The sequence below is a fragment of the Poromitra crassiceps genome, assembly GCF_964638095.1.
Source record: "Poromitra crassiceps genome assembly, contig: HAP1_SCAFFOLD_257, whole genome shotgun sequence".
NCBI classification, from domain to species: domain Eukaryota; kingdom Metazoa; phylum Chordata; class Actinopteri; order Beryciformes; family Melamphaidae; genus Poromitra; species Poromitra crassiceps.
Genome location: NW_028152140.1, coordinates 125,398 through 144,817, shown reverse-complemented (window position 1 = coordinate 144,817; position 19,420 = coordinate 125,398). Strand labels below are relative to the sequence as shown.

At 43.9% G+C, this 19,420-nt stretch overlaps 2 protein-coding genes across 2 annotated transcripts; both read right to left on the bottom strand.

Annotated features, from left to right (window-relative positions):
* Positions 1–632: 632 nt before the first annotated feature.
* Positions 633–8,965, bottom strand: LOC310770903 (WD repeat-containing protein 76-like; the record flags this gene model as incomplete). Its single annotated transcript, XM_083663600.1, has 7 exons — positions 8,744–8,965; positions 7,377–7,538; positions 4,910–5,025; positions 4,569–4,676; positions 4,252–4,404; positions 4,103–4,156; positions 633–888 (listed from the first exon to the last, which is right to left on the bottom strand). Exons 1-7 carry the CDS (start codon positions 8,873–8,875, stop codon positions 633–635), a joined length of 981 nt encoding a protein of 326 aa, XP_083519726.1. The 5' UTR covers positions 8,876–8,965.
* Positions 8,966–10,063: 1,098 nt separating this feature from the next.
* LOC310770902 (WD repeat-containing protein 76-like) lies at positions 10,064–18,671 on the bottom strand (the record flags this gene model as incomplete). The annotated part of the gene is made up of 7 exons (XM_083663599.1): positions 18,450–18,671; positions 17,083–17,244; positions 14,614–14,729; positions 14,273–14,380; positions 13,956–14,108; positions 13,807–13,860; positions 10,064–10,319 (listed from the first exon to the last, which is right to left on the bottom strand). Exons 1-7 carry the CDS (start codon positions 18,579–18,581, stop codon positions 10,064–10,066), a joined length of 981 nt encoding a protein of 326 aa, XP_083519725.1. The 5' UTR covers positions 18,582–18,671.
* Positions 18,672–19,420: the final 749 nt, after the last annotated feature.

Sequence of the window (19,420 nt, the reverse complement as noted above, 5' to 3'; positions counted from 1 at the left end):
GCAAGGGAACAACTGTGGCCGAAAATCAAGCAAGCCAGATCGCTGGGTAAGGTGGCTTTCTACAAAGGCCACGTCGCAGTAATTGATGGACGTACAGTAAAGGCTTAATGTATTAAATGCAAACAGCAGTCAAAAGAAACAAGAAAAAAAACATATAGACAATATTCCAAGGTTTGGCCTGCCATTAAGAGAACAGTATAAAACTCAATCAATTGCGACTCCAAGAATGAACAGTCTAAATTCTTCGCCATACGGTGCATTACGCAAAACAGCCAGAAGATGGCGATGTTGCCCAAGGCAAACAGCCTGGCAGATAGCTAAAACGTCTAAAACAAGCAGCTATTGACAGCTGTCTATTTTTGAAAGAGCAGTTGGAGTATCAGGATGTTGGAAATAGTCCTGAAAGTGAGACAAATAGTAAAGGGAGAAACTAGGTTTTCTGAAGCTTTGAACCAATTGTGAACCTGGGGACATCTGCTGGTCAAATTTGAAACAGGATGCCCCCTAAAAACAATGATTTAGTAGCCTAGTCTACATTATCCTGAAACAAATCCAATTTGTGGGACTTCATAATAGACATATGTAGGCATTTATAAATGGTGGCGTTGTTCGTGCACGTTTTGGTCCTGGTCTCAGTTGGTGAAGACATGCAGGCGTCCTGAGTTGTTGCCGCCCAGCAAAGCATTCCTTGTAGGATGGAAGGCTGTGATGGACAGCACCGTGCTGAGGTGGTGGTCGTCTCTGAAGGAGTGCTGCAGCTGGCCGCTTTCGTGGAAGACCTGCACCTGGCGAGGCCGCTCCATGCTTCCCACCACAAAGCAGTCCTCTTGTTTAGGGTCCCACACTGCTGATAGCTTCGTCAGCCATCGGCCTGTGTTCAGGTTATGTCTGAAAATAAATTTCAGACAACTTAGCATACAGTATAGTCTGATGAAGAATGTGTTACCCACTTCTAGTAAAATCTGACTGGACTCACTGTAGCAGGAGTAATGGCATGTAAACAATTGCATTGCCTTTTCATGTGGTTTTTTCTACCAAAGAAAAAGAAAAGGAAATCCGCACTGTTTTTTAAGCTCCCACGTGAGTTTTTTAATTACAAAAAAGCAACGGGTCTTCATCAGGCAGTACAGAGAACAAGCTCTCTGTGCATGGGCATATATATAACCTCACATGGGGTGGTGGTGCCCCAATCAGGTGACGACAGACACCTGTGATCATTACAAAATACATAATTGTTGAAAGAGTCCACAAGAATACAACTTTTTTTAAAGATCATATAATAACAGAGGTAAACAAATTCTAAAATACCCGATACAAAAGAAATACAAGAAGTAAAACATGCAGGTGAATATTATTATCCCTATCTATACCAATAAGAAACCAAAGAAATGTAAAAGTATAGTACGGTAGGCCAAGGTAGGTTCAGGCAGGGTTTGAACCCAGGACTCCCAGGTGAGAGTCGTACGTGCTACCCACATGACCGAAGAGCCAGGCACATGTCTACAATGGCCAAGGTGTATACATATAACAACAGAATATAATAAAGTTAAAACATCACAGCAATGGCTTGACGTCTAGTTCTTCATTGAGGCCATACGGTGCCAACGTGTTGAGTGTATATATGTGAAAAGCCACACGTTGTAAAAGTCATTGTTCGTGGTCACCTCCTCTAGGGGGCTTTTCAACCTTCTCTATCCCCATGTACCGGAGTGAGGAGATGCTGTGTCCTGCTTGTTTGAAGTGGACTGCAACAGGGTTACGTTCATCACCGCATCTGATGTTGCTGCAATGCTCGCTAATCCTAGTGCGGAGGGCTCTAGACATTTTCCCCACATAAGCTAATCCACAAGGACATTTTATCTTTAAAAAAGTTGTATTCTTGTGGAAAGACCTACTCTTTCAACAATTATGTATTTTGTAATGATCACAGGTGTCTGTCATCACCTGATTGGGGCACCACCACCCCATGTGAGGTTATATATATGCCCATGCACAGAGAGCTTGTTCTCTGTACTGCCTGATGAAGACCCGTGAGGGTCAAAATGTTGCTTTTTTGTAATTAAAAAACTAACCGTGGGAGCTTAAAAAACAGTGTGCGGATTTCCTTTTCTTTTTCTATACGCGTATTTTTTCCAGCACCTGTTGAAATAATCTTGGATGTGCGTGCACTCTACTCTTCTGCATATTTCTACCAAAGACACACAATTGTTAATTTTGGTTTGACATTTTTTTTATGTACGGTAATTTAAGTGCCGAGTTGGAAAGGCTTGTTGTCGCTGTGATACTGGCTTATAATAAAACTGTAATAAAAATAGAAACAGTGATAAGTATTATGATGACCTGAGATAAACCTTCTACTACCCAAAACTCAAATGTATCAATCACTGTGGCACTGATGAAGATCCGCCATTAGGCCCTCTCTGCACTTTCACACAGAACCAAGCAGCCCTGCCATACAGGAGTGTGCTTTAGATAGCATCCACCCCTCCCGGATTGAAATTAGGCGTGAACCATGGGCGTTAAGCTTATTATGTCTGAGGAGTCTATTTATTTAATTTTATTTTGCCTTTATATAAACAGGTAAATCAGTGCGACCTGAATTTAACGAGCAACTTTCAATATTCGTCTGATCGACTTTATGGATCACAAAGGCAGCATCATGTATTACAAGCTACACGTAACGGAAGGCTTTCTTACCTTTGGTTCCAGTTTTTTTATAAAGCATATACCCATGTTGTGAAGTAGCCTAATTAAGTCCGTTCTGAAAGCGTGTTGACTGGAAGAAAAAAAGTGTGAAACAGCTGCAGTCTGATTTTAATAACGTTATCGACGGCGTCATTATAGACCACTTGGTTTCTACTTCTGGTTATGTCACTTTCAGAAGAACAGAGCGAATCTCAGGCACAGTGGGCAACGCAAGGCACACACCTGCTCAAGTGACTCGGGCTATAGTAGGAGCACAGTCTGAATGCTAACATTAGTTGTTTTTCGTAAGGGAACGCACAACAGGCGAGACAGCCTGCAGATATGCTTCGGTTAACTTATTTCTGATCGGAGAACTTCAATCTGGAGGTTGTTTTCCCTCAGTCCTCCTGTCATTTCTTTATGAATGAGCCGAGATTGCCGTCTTCCCGCGGCTTAGCCTTTTAGACAGACGTCGATTCTGCGCTGATACTACCTCTACCGGGGGAACGAAAGGCGTAACAAAATGACACGCCATTCCGTTCTTGCGACTTTTATACAGGAGGCATCATTCTACAGGCGGCGCCCCCGCCAGGCCAGTAAAATAATTGCAATTTGTTTTTTTGTTTTTCTGCTCTCCCCAAAATTTAAATATACCTTTATGGCATATTATTACAATTACAATATAGCAATAATGGTGTTGACAGTAATAGAAGATGCCAAATCATTCAAAACAATCAGCATTTTGCTTTTAGGAGCATTGTGCCAGCGTGCGGCGCTGTTCCAAAACATGTAAACGTGTCGTTGCCTGCGAAACGCTCATCCCATAATACAAATGTTCGCATCGCATCCCATAATAGTATGATGATACTTGGGATGCCATTGCGAACATAGATGCGAACAGGTTAGCTAAAAGTTTAGCGTCACCAGCGAGGGGCCCCACCGTTGCGGTCGAGGTACATTTCGAAATCCCTCCAGGCCTGAAAATCTTTCTAGGGGAAACACTGCAGGAGGCGAGACATAACGCTGCAACGAACGCGGCTTTCACAGTCTGTGTTAAAGGGGCTATAGATTGAGACAGCTTTCCTGATTTCCCCTCCCCTGATCAGGTAACATAATGACTTTGGAAAAACAGTTAGCAAGCACGACTCCCATAAAGATATATAAAAAGTATACAGGTGCCTGGGTCGGAGGATACTAGTAGGTGACAGATGTCCCGGCACACGCGGTTTAAGAAAAAATATCTTATTTATTGTGGGCAAGCAAGGTGATGAACGTTTCGCCTAGAAGCCTTCTAGGCGAAACGTTCATCACCTTGCTTGTATAATAAGATATTTTTTCTTAAACCGTGTGTGCCGGGACATCTGTAACATAATGACTTTCCCACACTGAGAGGCTATGTTCAAGTGAGTGGATGTACCCGATGGAAGTCAGCAAAGGAGCTGTGGTGGTCATTGCTGAGGTGTCATATATCCTATGGAAAAAGAAAAGAAAATGCACATTCAATTTAGAGATGTAATTCCAAAACAAGTAGTGCAGTGCAAGTGCTTTAAGCTGTGTCAGCCCCACCTAATCGTGTTGTCCATACAGGAGCTGAGCACTCTGTTCCCTGTACTAGGGGAGAAATAAGCACTGGTTATGCTTAAAGAGTGGCCGTGCAGCTGGCAGACCGCCTGGCTCTCGGTCTTCTTCAGACAGCGGCTATCGTAAATACTCACAAGCCTGCAGAGAAGAAGGAAAATTAGTTTGGACTATTTATAGACTGGACAGACTACAGCTGAACTGACTACAAGCAGGCAATCCAATTTAACACCTTTAGAAAACAAATGATCAAAGTGATTACTGCTCTGGAGAAAATATAAATTAATCAAAGATATGAGTCATACCTGCTCTCGGCCACTGCAAAGTACTGCTTGTTTAGTGGATGGACGCTAACACAGTGAAGGCTCTTGGGGTTGAGGGTGTAGAGGGTGTGGAGGGACTCATGGGAGTTGCTGCAGAGAAATTAAAAACATTAAGAGATTAGAAGCAGCTTTGTACCAGTCTGGAAAACATTATGCATGTTTCTGACAATGTTGTTTATGATTAATAAAAAAAGAGAGCAGGCGGTTAGCACTCTTCATGCTTACTGACATTCAACATGATGAAGAGAGATGGTAAAGAATAGAGAAGTGCTGCATTTTTTAAATCATTAATACAACAGTTGAAGAAGATGGCAGTATGTTACCCTGGGGTGCGCCTATCCACAATGGCAACATCTCCACCAAATTGCCCGACAACTAGTGTCATACAGTCATGTGACAGGAAGTCAAAGGTTTTCAGGCCATCTTCAATAGAATACACCTGGTAGGAAGTAGAAAATGATTCAGATCAGCTGGTGAAGTAGGAATATCTTAAAACTGGAGTGGGTTTACAATTCATGCACGATTTTACATCAACTTAATGAGGACATGGAATGTTTTTTTAAACATCTCCACTGATTTATAAGTTTGTTGCAAAGCAGTAATGAGTAAGTCCAGAATATTTCAGCAAAATTAACAGATGTTGTGCTTGAGGGCGGCTGTTCCAACTACAGATTGTTTATTTTTTCTATATGCACACATCCAGGGAGAATCGAATTGAAAACCTTAACAAGCGTTAATGACCCATGCCAGCAGGCGGGGGAGGATTTCTCAATGCAGAAAATATATAGAGAATATATAGAGAAGGTAAACACTGTCCATCTGCTTATATTACGGAGATTGTAAACTGATGCAAAGTGGGTTGAAAATCGGCAAAGCCTTCCTTTAATTACACATAGCTGCATCAAGACTTGTTTGTGTAAAAACTGTTCCTGAAATGGAACTGTACACCTGTGATGTCAGCCCCAGCAGAATGTCCAGCAACAAGTGATGTCACAGGTGTTTAACACCCATTTAGAATCCTACCCTTTTCTCCATACTGTATTTCTGCCCTGGGGGCCTGTATCTTATTATAATATATATAGGGGGGGGGGGGGTTCATAATGATCATGAGCCCAAAATGTAAATTCATTACCCCCGCCCCCCCCAAAAATAAAATAATAATAACACCGCGCTCTTCAAGTTAAAAGGTATTGGTTCAAACTGTACTTACTGGCTGAAATTATGATTATTATTATCATTATATATACAGTATATATATATTGTTACAGAGTGATATGTGATTGACATGTGATTGTCAGGGACCCCCTTGTTTAACTCATTGAGTGCCAATGACGTCGATCGACGTCAAATGCGTTTTTTGACGGTGGGACGTGGATCAAAGCCTCCTGCATCTCCTGTACAAATATTGTAGCTATTGGATGTGTATAACCTATTTTACGGACTCATTAGGTGGCGACAGTGCTCTCCAGATTAGAGAAAGGTCAGGAAAACAGTAGGAAAAAGCCCCGTGATGAAAGTGAAACCGCTCATGCTGCAGGCGGAGCCATATAGATTGCTCTGGCTGCAGCTGACGTTGGCTGCGAACAGCAGTCAATCCGCTCCCACAACTGAGCCCCTCTGCCTCTGTCTGTCTGTCTGCATAGTTTCTCCACACGATTAGCCGCCAGAAAAGCAGCACCCGACACTGAAAAGCCAAACAATTCTCAGCAGTCCGGTTTGGCTTTTCCGTGTCGCGCTGGGAGCCGGCGCACAAAAACGGAGCACTCCGAAAATAGACGCTGGGTGCGTGAGGCTGTGTGTTAGTGTGGGGAGGAGTTTGCAGCTGAGGGGGGGGGAGAGGGGGGTGGGGCACGCAGGGCACCACACAACTACACCACGTCACTACATCAGAAAATATTAGCTAGAGTCAGTGAATGTGCTTGAAATGCTTCATTTCACAAAAGGCTGAATAACTCAGCTTCTAATTTGAAACGCCTGAAAACGCTGAAAACAACCTATCTTCTCCGGCTCATAACTAAAGAACGGAAAATGGTATCAATAAACTTTTTTTTGCTGATGATACAATAGAGTCTCCTTGTTCTTTGTGCGTGTTCGGTGTTTACATAGTAATATCACACAATATTCTGTGGGCCTCGAGAAATCACTGAAAACGCTCTGAAACTCTGGCACTGGGAGCGTCCGTTCTCCAAAAGTGGCTGGCACTCAATGAGTTAATTATAATATGTCAATTTACGTCTTTGCATCAGAGGATCAAACAGGAAGTGGGAGTGGCTTAGAGATTATATCCGTGGCATTTCAGGTGCGCAGGCCCCCCCCCCCCCCTCTCTGCCATGTTGGTCTGCTAGTCTGATCAGGAAGCCATGTATCGCTCCTGTTCCCCAGTGCTCTATTGATCCCTCCGTTTCCACGTGTATGGGTGTGACTGTGTGTGTGAGATATTATTTTGAATTAGCGTCCCCAATCTACTGAACGGGAGCTGCTGATGGCCCGCTCCACACTACCGACTGAGCTGTCCACACAAGCCGGGCTGTCTAGGTGTCATCGCCCCATGCTGATAGCAGGTGAGCTGCTCCCATTCACTTTGTGACTTCTTGTTTGATATTTCTGTGCAAAGACGTTCTGTGTTGTTGTGGCAGGTGTGGACTGACTAGACACGAGCTTGATCCTATTTTGAGAGCCAGATCTGTCACAATATATATATATATATATATATATAGTAAATTCGTAGATAGATGCCACTGGGGAAGGGGGGGTGATCAATAAAACTACATTTTATGGAACAAAATTTACATCTTCAAAGAGGGCCTTCTCTACATCCATGCAGCGTAGAGATCCATCGTAGCTGAGGGTCAGCAGGTGGCTAGGATGAGTCCTGGAGAACATCATGCAGCTCACTGGACGCTGAGAGTGGGGCTCAAAAAGCAGCACGCCATCATCACCGTAATCACCACCCTTAACTCATTGAATGCCATGGACGTCCTTCGACGTCCAATTAAATAGTGACGTAGAGTGCCACGGACGTCCTTCGACGTCCAATGCGTTTTTTGACGGTGGGACGTCGATCAAAGCCTTCCGCAGCTCCTGTACAACTATAGTAGCTATTGGAGGTCTATAACCTATTTTACAGAAGCCTTAGGTGGCGACAGTGCTCTCCAGATTACAGAAATGTCAGGAATACACAGCCTGAAATAGCCTTGATGAAAGAGAACCCGCTCATGCTGCAGTCCAGAGCCATGTAGATTGTTCTGGCTGCAACTGACGGTGCGTGCGAACACAGTCAATCCGCGCACACAACTGAGTCCTTCTGCCTCTGTCTGTCTGTCAGCATAGTTTCTCCACATGATTAGCCGCTAGAAAAGCAGCAGCGCGACACTGAAAAGCCAAACCTTTCACTGCAGTCCGCGTGTGGCTTCTCCATGTTGCGCTGCCTGGGAGGCGGCGCTTCCCAGGCTTCCTAGACGCTTGGTGCGAGGCTGTGTGTTACTAGTGTGGGGAGGAGTTTTCAGCTGAGGGGGGGGAGGGGGGGAGGGGGGGTGGGGCACGCAGGGCAGGACACAACTACACCACATCACTACATCAGAAAATATTACCGTATCTAGAGTCAGTGAATGTGCTTGAAATGCTGCATTTCACAAAAGGCTGAATATCTCAGCTTATAATTTGAAATGCCTGAAAACGCTGAAAACAACCTATCTTCTCCGGCTCATAACTAAAGAACGGAAAATGGTATCAATAAACTTTTTTTTGCTGATGATACAATAGAGTCTCCTTGTTCTTTTTGCGTGTTCGGTGTTTACATAGTAATATCACACAATATTCTGTGGGCCTCGAGAAATCACTGAAAACGCTCTGAAAACTCTGGCACTGGGAGCGTCCGTTCTCCAAAAGTGGCTGGCACTCAATGAGTTAAAGAGTAAATAATAAATCAATCAAGTTGTACTGTAACACTGTACTTTTCCCCTAAGTGTCCAGTCATTGATGTTTTACTTCAGGAACTCATTTCCTTGTCATTTTAGCGGACATCCACAGGCTGGCAAAAGTAGGAACCAAATTTATGTATTTTTTGTGTCACTGGAATACGATTCAGAACATCCAAACTCCCAAATTCTAAAAAGATGGTGTTAGCAAATGGTTATGATCAAAGCAAAGAAACTCACCAAGTTCCAGAGTCCTACATGCCCCCATTTATCTCCTGCAGCCATGAGCAGACTGCTAGTGCAGGGGTGGAAGGCAGCAGAGTATATGCGTTGTTGAACCACTTTGGCCACTTGATCTTCAGTTATCCTCATGGTCTTAAGGGAAGAGCGATACCTGCATCACCTGCAACCACAAAGATGAACTGTAAAAGACCACACAAAAATATATTGTATAGTCAATTCTATTTAAACGCCCAGCGATGCATCAACATTTTTTTTTTTTTACAAATGTCAGATGTCTAAATATTCAGACTTAAACATCATAAACAGTCAGGACACAAAGTGACAAACAGGAGTCATGAGGTAAAGTTGTTTGAAGCCACTGTAGTTATCATAGTCTGAAGTCTCTAGTCGACTTCCTCAACGGTGGGACTGTGAGCCGGCTCCCGCCTGCTCTCTGCAGCCCTGTGCAGGTGTTGCTCTCTGGTACAACACACAATCTCCAGCTCTTTCTACGGGTGCTGGTACTGTTCTTTATCAGCCAGCTGGTTGTTATCCAGCCAGGCGATGGCCTGGTGGCACCTCTCCGCACCTTCCTCTGGTCCTCCTCGCTAATCTTGCCCTTCACGTTGAAGGCGTATGACTCCAGGGATTTTTTTTTATTATTTTTTGTGCATTCGTGCAGGACTTCACCTGGGAGGATCGACAGGCAAGGGAACAACTGTGGCCGAAAATCAAGCAAGCCAGATCGCTGGGTAAGGTGGCTTTCTACAAAGGCCACGTCGCAGTAATTGATGGACGTACAGTAAAGGCTTAATGTATTAAATGCAAACAGCAGTCAAAAGAAACAAGAAAAAAAACATATAGACAATATTCCAAGGTTTGGCCTGCCATTAAGAGAACAGTATAAAACTCAATCAATTGCGACTCCAAGAATGAACAGTCTAAATTCTTCGCCATACGGTGCATTACGCAAAACAGCCAGAAGATGGCGATGTTGCCCAAGGCAAACAGCCTGGCAGATAGCTAAAACGTCTAAAACAAGCAGCTATTGACAGCTGTCTATTTTTGAAAGAGCAGTTGGAGTATCAGGATGTTGGAAATAGTCCTGAAAGTGAGACAAATAGTAAAGGGAGAAACTAGGTTTTCTGAAGCTTTGAACCAATTGTGAACCTGGGGACATCTGCTGGTCAAATTTGAAACAGGATGCCCCCTAAAAACAATGATTTAGTAGCCTAGTCTACATTATCCTGAAACAAATCCAATTTGTGGGACTTCATAATAGACATATGTAGGCATTTATAAATGGTGGCGTTGTTCGTGCACGTTTTGGTCCTGGTCTCAGTTGGTGAAGACATGCAGGCGTCCTGAGTTGTTGCCGCCCAGCAAAGCATTCCTTGTAGGATGGAAGGCTGTGATGGACAGCACCGTGCTGAGGTGGTGGTCGTCTCTGAAGGAGTGCTGCAGCTGGCCGCTTTCGTGGAAGACCTGCACCTGGCGAGGCCGCTCCATGCTTCCCACCACAAAGCAGTCCTCTTGTTTAGGGTCCCACACTGCTGATAGCTTCGTCAGCCATCGGCCTGTGTTCAGGTTATGTCTGAAAATAAATTTCAGACAACTTAGCATACAGTATAGTCTGATGAAGAATGTGTTACCCACTTCTAGTAAAATCTGACTGGACTCACTGTAGCAGGAGTAATGGCATGTAAACAATTGCATTGCCTTTTCATGTGGTTTTTTCTACCAAAGAAAAAGAAAAGGAAATCCGCACTGTTTTTTAAGCTCCCACGTGAGTTTTTTAATTACAAAAAAGCAACGGGTCTTCATCAGGCAGTACAGAGAACAAGCTCTCTGTGCATGGGCATATATATAACCTCACATGGGGTGGTGGTGCCCCAATCAGGTGACGACAGACACCTGTGATCATTACAAAATACATAATTGTTGAAAGAGTCCACAAGAATACAACTTTTTTTAAAGATCATATAATAACAGAGGTAAACAAATTCTAAAATACCCGATACAAAAGAAATACAAGAAGTAAAACATGCAGGTGAATATTATTATCCCTATCTATACCAATAAGAAACCAAAGAAATGTAAAAGTATAGTACGGTAGGCCAAGGTAGGTTCAGGCAGGGTTTGAACCCAGGACTCCCAGGTGAGAGTCGTACGTGCTACCCACATGACCGAAGAGCCAGGCACATGTCTACAATGGCCAAGGTGTATACATATAACAACAGAATATAATAAAGTTAAAACATCACAGCAATGGCTTGACGTCTAGTTCTTCATTGAGGCCATACGGTGCCAACGTGTTGAGTGTATATATGTGAAAAGCCACACGTTGTAAAAGTCATTGTTCGTGGTCACCTCCTCTAGGGGGCTTTTCAACCTTCTCTATCCCCATGTACCGGAGTGAGGAGATGCTGTGTCCTGCTTGTTTGAAGTGGACTGCAACAGGGTTACGTTCATCACCGCATCTGATGTTGCTGCAATGCTCGCTAATCCTAGTGCGGAGGGCTCTAGACATTTTCCCCACATAAGCTAATCCACAAGGACATTTTATCTTTAAAAAAGTTGTATTCTTGTGGAAAGACCTACTCTTTCAACAATTATGTATTTTGTAATGATCACAGGTGTCTGTCATCACCTGATTGGGGCACCACCACCCCATGTGAGGTTATATATATGCCCATGCACAGAGAGCTTGTTCTCTGTACTGCCTGATGAAGACCCGTGAGGGTCAAAATGTTGCTTTTTTGTAATTAAAAAACTAACCGTGGGAGCTTAAAAAACAGTGTGCGGATTTCCTTTTCTTTTTCTATACGCGTATTTTTTCCAGCACCTGTTGAAATAATCTTGGATGTGCGTGCACTCTACTCTTCTGCATATTTCTACCAAAGACACACAATTGTTAATTTTGGTTTGACATTTTTTTTATGTACGGTAATTTAAGTGCCGAGTTGGAAAGGCTTGTTGTCGCTGTGATACTGGCTTATAATAAAACTGTAATAAAAATAGAAACAGTGATAAGTATTATGATGACCTGAGATAAACCTTCTACTACCCAAAACTCAAATGTATCAATCACTGTGGCACTGATGAAGATCCGCCATTAGGCCCTCTCTGCACTTTCACACAGAACCAAGCAGCCCTGCCATACAGGAGTGTGCTTTAGATAGCATCCACCCCTCCCGGATTGAAATTAGGCGTGAACCATGGGCGTTAAGCTTATTATGTCTGAGGAGTCTATTTATTTAATTTTATTTTGCCTTTATATAAACAGGTAAATCAGTGCGACCTGAATTTAACGAGCAACTTTCAATATTCGTCTGATCGACTTTATGGATCACAAAGGCAGCATCATGTATTACAAGCTACACGTAACGGAAGGTAAATGGTCTGGTAAATGGTCTGCATTTATATAGCGCTTTTATCCAAAGCGCTTTACAATGAGTAGATAGTCTACATTCACCCATTCATACACCAATGGCGGCAGGCTGCCACGCAGGGTGCCTACACACCATCGGGAGCAATTTGGGGTTAAGTGTCTTGCCCAAGGACACAACGACAGCAGCTCGGAGGGAGCGGGGATCAAACCGCCAACCCTTGCGTCTTTGGCCGACCCGCTCTACCTCCTGAGCTAAAGCCGTCCCCAGCCGGAAGGCTTTCTTACCTTTGGTTCCAGTTTTTTTATAAAGCATATACCCATGTTGTGAAGTAGCCTAATTAAGTCCGTTCTGAAAGCGTGTTGACTGGAAGAAAAAAAGTGTGAAACAGCTGCAGTCTGATTTTAATAACGTTATCGACGGCGTCATTATAGACCACTTGGTTTCTACTTCTGGTTATGTCACTTTCAGAAGAACAGAGCGAATCTCAGGCACAGTGGGCAACGCAAGGCACACACCTGCTCAAGTGACTCGGGCTATAGTAGGAGCACAGTCTGAATGCTAACATTAGTTGTTTTTCGTAAGGGAACGCACAACAGGCGAGACAGCCTGCAGATATGCTTCGGTTAACTTATTTCTGATCGGAGAACTTCAATCTGGAGGTTGTTTTCCCTCAGTCCTCCTGTCATTTCTTTATGAATGAGCCGAGATTGCCGTCTTCCCGCGGCTTAGCCTTTTAGACAGACGTCGATTCTGCGCTGATACTACCTCTACCGGGGGAACGAAAGGCGTAACAAAATGACACGCCATTCCGTTCTTGCGACTTTTATACAGGAGGCATCATTCTACAGGCGGCGCCCCCGCCAGGCCAGTAAAATAATTGCAATTTGTTTTTTTGTTTTTCTGCTCTCCCCAAAATTTAAATATACCTTTATGGCATATTATTACAATTACAATATAGCAATAATGGTGTTGACAGTAATAGAAGATGCCAAATCATTCAAAACAATCAGCATTTTGCTTTTAGGAGCATTGTGCCAGCGTGCGGCGCTGTTCCAAAACATGTAAACGTGTCGTTGCCTGCGAAACGCTCATCCCATAATACAAATGTTCGCATCGCATCCCATAATAGTATGATGATACTTGGGATGCCATTGCGAACATAGATGCGAACAGGTTAGCTAAAAGTTTAGCGTCACCAGCGAGGGGCCCCACCGTTGCGGTCGAGGTACATTTCGAAATCCCTCCAGGCCTGAAAATCTTTCTAGGGGAAACACTGCAGGAGGCGAGACATAACGCTGCAACGAACGCGGCTTTCACAGTCTGTGTTAAAGGGGCTATAGATTGAGACAGCTTTCCTGATTTCCCCTCCCCTGATCAGGTAACATAATGACTTTGGAAAAACAGTTAGCAAGCACGACTCCCATAAAGATATATAAAAAGTATACAGGTGCCTGGGTCGGAGGATACTAGTAGGTGACAGATGTCCCGGCACACGCGGTTTAAGAAAAAATATCTTATTTATTGTGGGCAAGCAAGGTGATGAACGTTTCGCCTAGAAGCCTTCTAGGCGAAACGTTCATCACCTTGCTTGTATAATAAGATATTTTTTCTTAAACCGTGTGTGCCGGGACATCTGTAACATAATGACTTTCCCACACTGAGAGGCTATGTTCAAGTGAGTGGATGTACCCGATGGAAGTCAGCAAAGGAGCTGTGGTGGTCATTGCTGAGGTGTCATATATCCTATGGAAAAAGAAAAGAAAATGCACATTCAATTTAGAGATGTAATTCCAAAACAAGTAGTGCAGTGCAAGTGCTTTAAGCTGTGTCAGCCCCACCTAATCGTGTTGTCCATACAGGAGCTGAGCACTCTGTTCCCTGTACTAGGGGAGAAATAAGCACTGGTTATGCTTAAAGAGTGGCCGTGCAGCTGGCAGACCGCCTGGCTCTCGGTCTTCTTCAGACAGCGGCTATCGTAAATACTCACAAGCCTGCAGAGAAGAAGGAAAATTAGTTTGGACTATTTATAGACTGGACAGACTACAGCTGAACTGACTACAAGCAGGCAATCCAATTTAACACCTTTAGAAAACAAATGATCAAAGTGATTACTGCTCTGGAGAAAATATAAATTAATCAAAGATATGAGTCATACCTGCTCTCGGCCACTGCAAAGTACTGCTTGTTTAGTGGATGGACGCTAACACAGTGAAGGCTCTTGGGGTTGAGGGTGTAGAGGGTGTGGAGGGACTCATGGGAGTTGCTGCAGAGAAATTAAAAACATTAAGAGATTAGAAGCAGCTTTGTACCAGTCTGGAAAACATTATGCATGTTTCTGACAATGTTGTTTATGATTAATAAAAAAAGAGAGCAGGCGGTTAGCACTCTTCATGCTTACTGACATTCAACATGATGAAGAGAGATGGTAAAGAATAGAGAAGTGCTGCATTTTTTAAATCATTAATACAACAGTTGAAGAAGATGGCAGTATGTTACCCTGGGGTGCGCCTATCCACAATGGCAACATCTCCACCAAATTGCCCGACAACTAGTGTCATACAGTCATGTGACAGGAAGTCAAAGGTTTTCAGGCCATCTTCAATAGAATACACCTGGTAGGAAGTAGAAAATGATTCAGATCAGCTGGTGAAGTAGGAATATCTTAAAACTGGAGTGGGTTTACAATTCATGCACGATTTTACATCAACTTAATGAGGACATGGAATGTTTTTTTAAACATCTCCACTGATTTATAAGTTTGTTGCAAAGCAGTAATGAGTAAGTCCAGAATATTTCAGCAAAATTAACAGATGTTGTGCTTGAGGGCGGCTGTTCCAACTACAGATTGTTTATTTTTTCTATATGCACACATCCAGGGAGAATCGAATTGAAAACCTTAACAAGCGTTAATGACCCATGCCAGCAGGCGGGGGAGGATTTCTCAATGCAGAAAATATATAGAGAATATATAGAGAAGGTAAACACTGTCCATCTGCTTATATTACGGAGATTGTAAACTGATGCAAAGTGGGTTGAAAATCGGCAAAGCCTTCCTTTAATTACACATAGCTGCATCAAGACTTGTTTGTGTAAAAACTGTTCCTGAAATGGAACTGTACACCTGTGATGTCAGCCCCAGCAGAATGTCCAGCAACAAGTGATGTCACAGGTGTTTAACACCCATTTAGAATCCTACCCTTTTCTCCATACTGTATTTCTGCCCTGGGGGCCTGTATCTTATTATAATATATATAGGGGGGGGGGGGGTTCATAATGATCATGAGCCCAAAATGTAAATTCATTACCCCCGCCCCCCCCAAAAATAAAATAATAATAACACCGCGCTCTTCAAGTTAAAAGGTATTGGTTCAAACTGTACTTACTGGCTGAAATTATGATTATTATTATCATTATATATACAGTATATATATATTGTTACAGAGTGATATGTGATTGACATGTGATTGTCAGGGACCCCCTTGTTTAACTCATTGAGTGCCAATGACGTCGATCGACGTCAAATGCGTTTTTTGACGGTGGGACGTGGATCAAAGCCTCCTGCATCTCCTGTACAAATATTGTAGCTATTGGATGTGTATAACCTATTTTACGGACTCATTAGGTGGCGACAGTGCTCTCCAGATTAGAGAAAGGTCAGGAAAACAGTAGGAAAAAGCCCCGTGATGAAAGTGAAACCGCTCATGCTGCAGGCGGAGCCATATAGATTGCTCTGGCTGCAGCTGACGTTGGCTGCGAACAGCAGTCAATCCGCTCCCACAACTGAGCCCCTCTGCCTCTGTCTGTCTGTCTGCATAGTTTCTCCACACGATTAGCCGCCAGAAAAGCAGCACCCGACACTGAAAAGCCAAACAATTCTCAGCAGTCCGGTTTGGCTTTTCCGTGTCGCGCTGGGAGCCGGCGCACAAAAACGGAGCACTCCGAAAATAGACGCTGGGTGCGTGAGGCTGTGTGTTAGTGTGGGGAGGAGTTTGCAGCTGAGGGGGGGGGGAGAGGGGGGTGGGGCACGCAGGGCACCACACAACTACACCACGTCACTACATCAGAAAATATTAGCTAGAGTCAGTGAATGTGCTTGAAATGCTTCATTTCACAAAAGGCTGAATAACTCAGCTTCTAATTTGAAACGCCTGAAAACGCTGAAAACAACCTATCTTCTCCGGCTCATAACTAAAGAACGGAAAATGGTATCAATAAACTTTTTTTTGCTGATGATACAATAGAGTCTCCTTGTTCTTTGTGCGTGTTCGGTGTTTACATAGTAATATCACACAATATTCTGTGGGCCTCGAGAAATCACTGAAAACGCTCTGAAACTCTGGCACTGGGAGCGTCCGTTCTCCAAAAGTGGCTGGCACTCAATGAGTTAATTATAATATGTCAATTTACGTCTTTGCATCAGAGGATCAAACAGGAAGTGGGAGTGGCTTAGAGATTATATCCGTGGCATTTCAGGTGCGCAGGCCCCCCCCCCCCCCCTCTCTGCCATGTTGGTCTGCTAGTCTGATCAGGAAGCCATGTATCGCTCCTGTTCCCCAGTGCTCTATTGATCCCTCCGTTTCCACGTGTATGGGTGTGACTGTGTGTGTGAGATATTATTTTGAATTAGCGTCCCCAATCTACTGAACGGGAGCTGCTGATGGCCCGCTCCACACTACCGACTGAGCTGTCCACACAAGCCGGGCTGTCTAGGTGTCATCGCCCCATGCTGATAGCAGGTGAGCTGCTCCCATTCACTTTGTGACTTCTTGTTTGATATTTCTGTGCAAAGACGTTCTGTGTTGTTGTGGCAGGTGTGGACTGACTAGACACGAGCTTGATCCTATTTTGAGAGCCAGATCTGTCACAATATATATATATATATATATATATAGTAAATTCGTAGATAGATGCCACTGGGGAAGGGGGGGTGATCAATAAAACTACATTTTATGGAACAAAATTTACATCTTCAAAGAGGGCCTTCTCTACATCCATGCAGCGTAGAGATCCATCGTAGCTGAGGGTCAGCAGGTGGCTAGGATGAGTCCTGGAGAACATCATGCAGCTCACTGGACGCTGAGAGTGGGGCTCAAAAAGCAGCACGCCATCATCACCGTAATCACCACCCTTAACTCATTGAATGCCATGGACGTCCTTCGACGTCCAATTAAATAGTGACGTAGAGTGCCACGGACGTCCTTCGACGTCCAATGCGTTTTTTGACGGTGGGACGTCGATCAAAGCCTTCCGCAGCTCCTGTACAACTATAGTAGCTATTGGAGGTCTATAACCTATTTTACAGAAGCCTTAGGTGGCGACAGTGCTCTCCAGATTACAGAAATGTCAGGAATACACAGCCTGAAATAGCCTTGATGAAAGAGAACCCGCTCATGCTGCAGTCCAGAGCCATGTAGATTGTTCTGGCTGCAACTGACGGTGCGTGCGAACACAGTCAATCCGCGCACACAACTGAGTCCTTCTGCCTCTGTCTGTCTGTCAGCATAGTTTCTCCACATGATTAGCCGCTAGAAAAGCAGCAGCGCGACACTGAAAAGCCAAACCTTTCACTGCAGTCCGCGTGTGGCTTCTCCATGTTGCGCTGCCTGGGAGGCGGCGCTTCCCAGACTTCCTAGACGCTTGGTGCGAGGCTGTGTGTTACTAGTGTGGGGAGGAGTTTTCAGCTGAGGGGGGGGAGGGGGGGAGGGGGGGTGGGGCACGCAGGGCAGGACACAACTACACCACATCACTACATCAGAAAATATTACCGTATCTAGAGTCAGTGAATGTGCTTGAAATGCTGCATTTCACAAAAGGCTGAATATCTCAGCTTATAATTTGAAATGCCTGAAAACGCTGAAAACAACCTATCTTCTCCGGCTCATAACTAAAGAACGGAAAATGGTATCAATAAACTTTTTTTTGCTGATGATACAATAGAGTCTCCTTGTTCTTTTTGCGTGTTCGGTGTTTACATAGTAATATCACACAATATTCTGTGGGCCTCGAGAAATCACTGAAAACGCTCTGAAAACTCTGGCACTGGGAGCGTCCGTTCTCCAAAAGTGGCTGGCACTCAATGAGTTAAAGAGTAAATAATAAATCAATCAAGTTGTACTGTAACACTGTACTTTTCCCCTAAGTGTCCAGTCATTGATGTTTTACTTCAGGAACTCATTTCCTTGTCATTTTAGCGGACATCCACAGGCTGGCAAAAGTAGGAACCAAATTTATGTATTTTTTGTGTCACTGGAATACGATTCAGAACATCCAAACTCCCAAATTCTAAAAAGATGGTGTTAGCAAATGGTTATGATCAAAGCAAAGAAACTCACCAAGTTCCAGAGTCCTACATGCCCCCATTTATCTCCTGCAGCCATGAGCAGACTGCTAGTGCAGGGGTGGAAGGCAGCAGAGTATATGCGTTGTTGAACCACTTTGGCCACTTGATCTTCAGTTATCCTCATGGTCTTAAGGGAAGAGCGATACCTGCATCACCTGCAACCACAAAGATGAACTGTAAAAGACCACACAAAAATATATTGTATAGTCAATTCTATTTAAACGCCCAGCGATGCATCAACATTTTTTTTTTTTTACAAATGTCAGATGTCTAAATATTCAGACTTAAACATCATAAACAGTCAGGACACAAAGTGACAAACAGGAGTCATGAGGTAAAGTTGTTTGAAGCCACTGTAGTTATCATAGTCTGAAGTCTCTAGTCGACTTCCTCAACGGTGGGACTGTGAGCCGGCTCCCGCCTGCTCTCTGCAGCCCTGTGCAGGTGTTGCTCTCTGGTACAACACACAATCTCCAGCTCTTTCTACGGGTGCTGGTACTGTTCTTTATCAGCCAGCTGGTTGTTATCCAGCCAGGCGATGGCCTGGTGGCACCTCTCCGCACCTTCCTCTGGTCCTCCTCGCTAATCTTGCCCTTCACGTTGAAGGCGTATGACTCCAGGGATTTTTTTTTATTATTTTTTGTGCATTCGTGCAGGACTTCACCTGGGAGGATCGACAGGCAAGGGAACAACTGTGGCCGAAAATCAAGCAAGCCAGATCGCTGGGTAAGGTGGCTTTCTACAAAGGCCACGTCGCAGTAATTGATGGACGTACAGTAAAGGCTTAATGTATTAAATGCAAACAGCAGTCAAAAGAAACAAGAAAAAAAACATATAGACAATATTCCAAGGTTTGGCCTGCCATTAAGAGAACAGTATAAAACTCAATCAATTGCGACTCCAAGAATGAACAGTCTAAATTCTTCGCCATACGGTGCATTACGCAAAACAGCCAGAAGATGG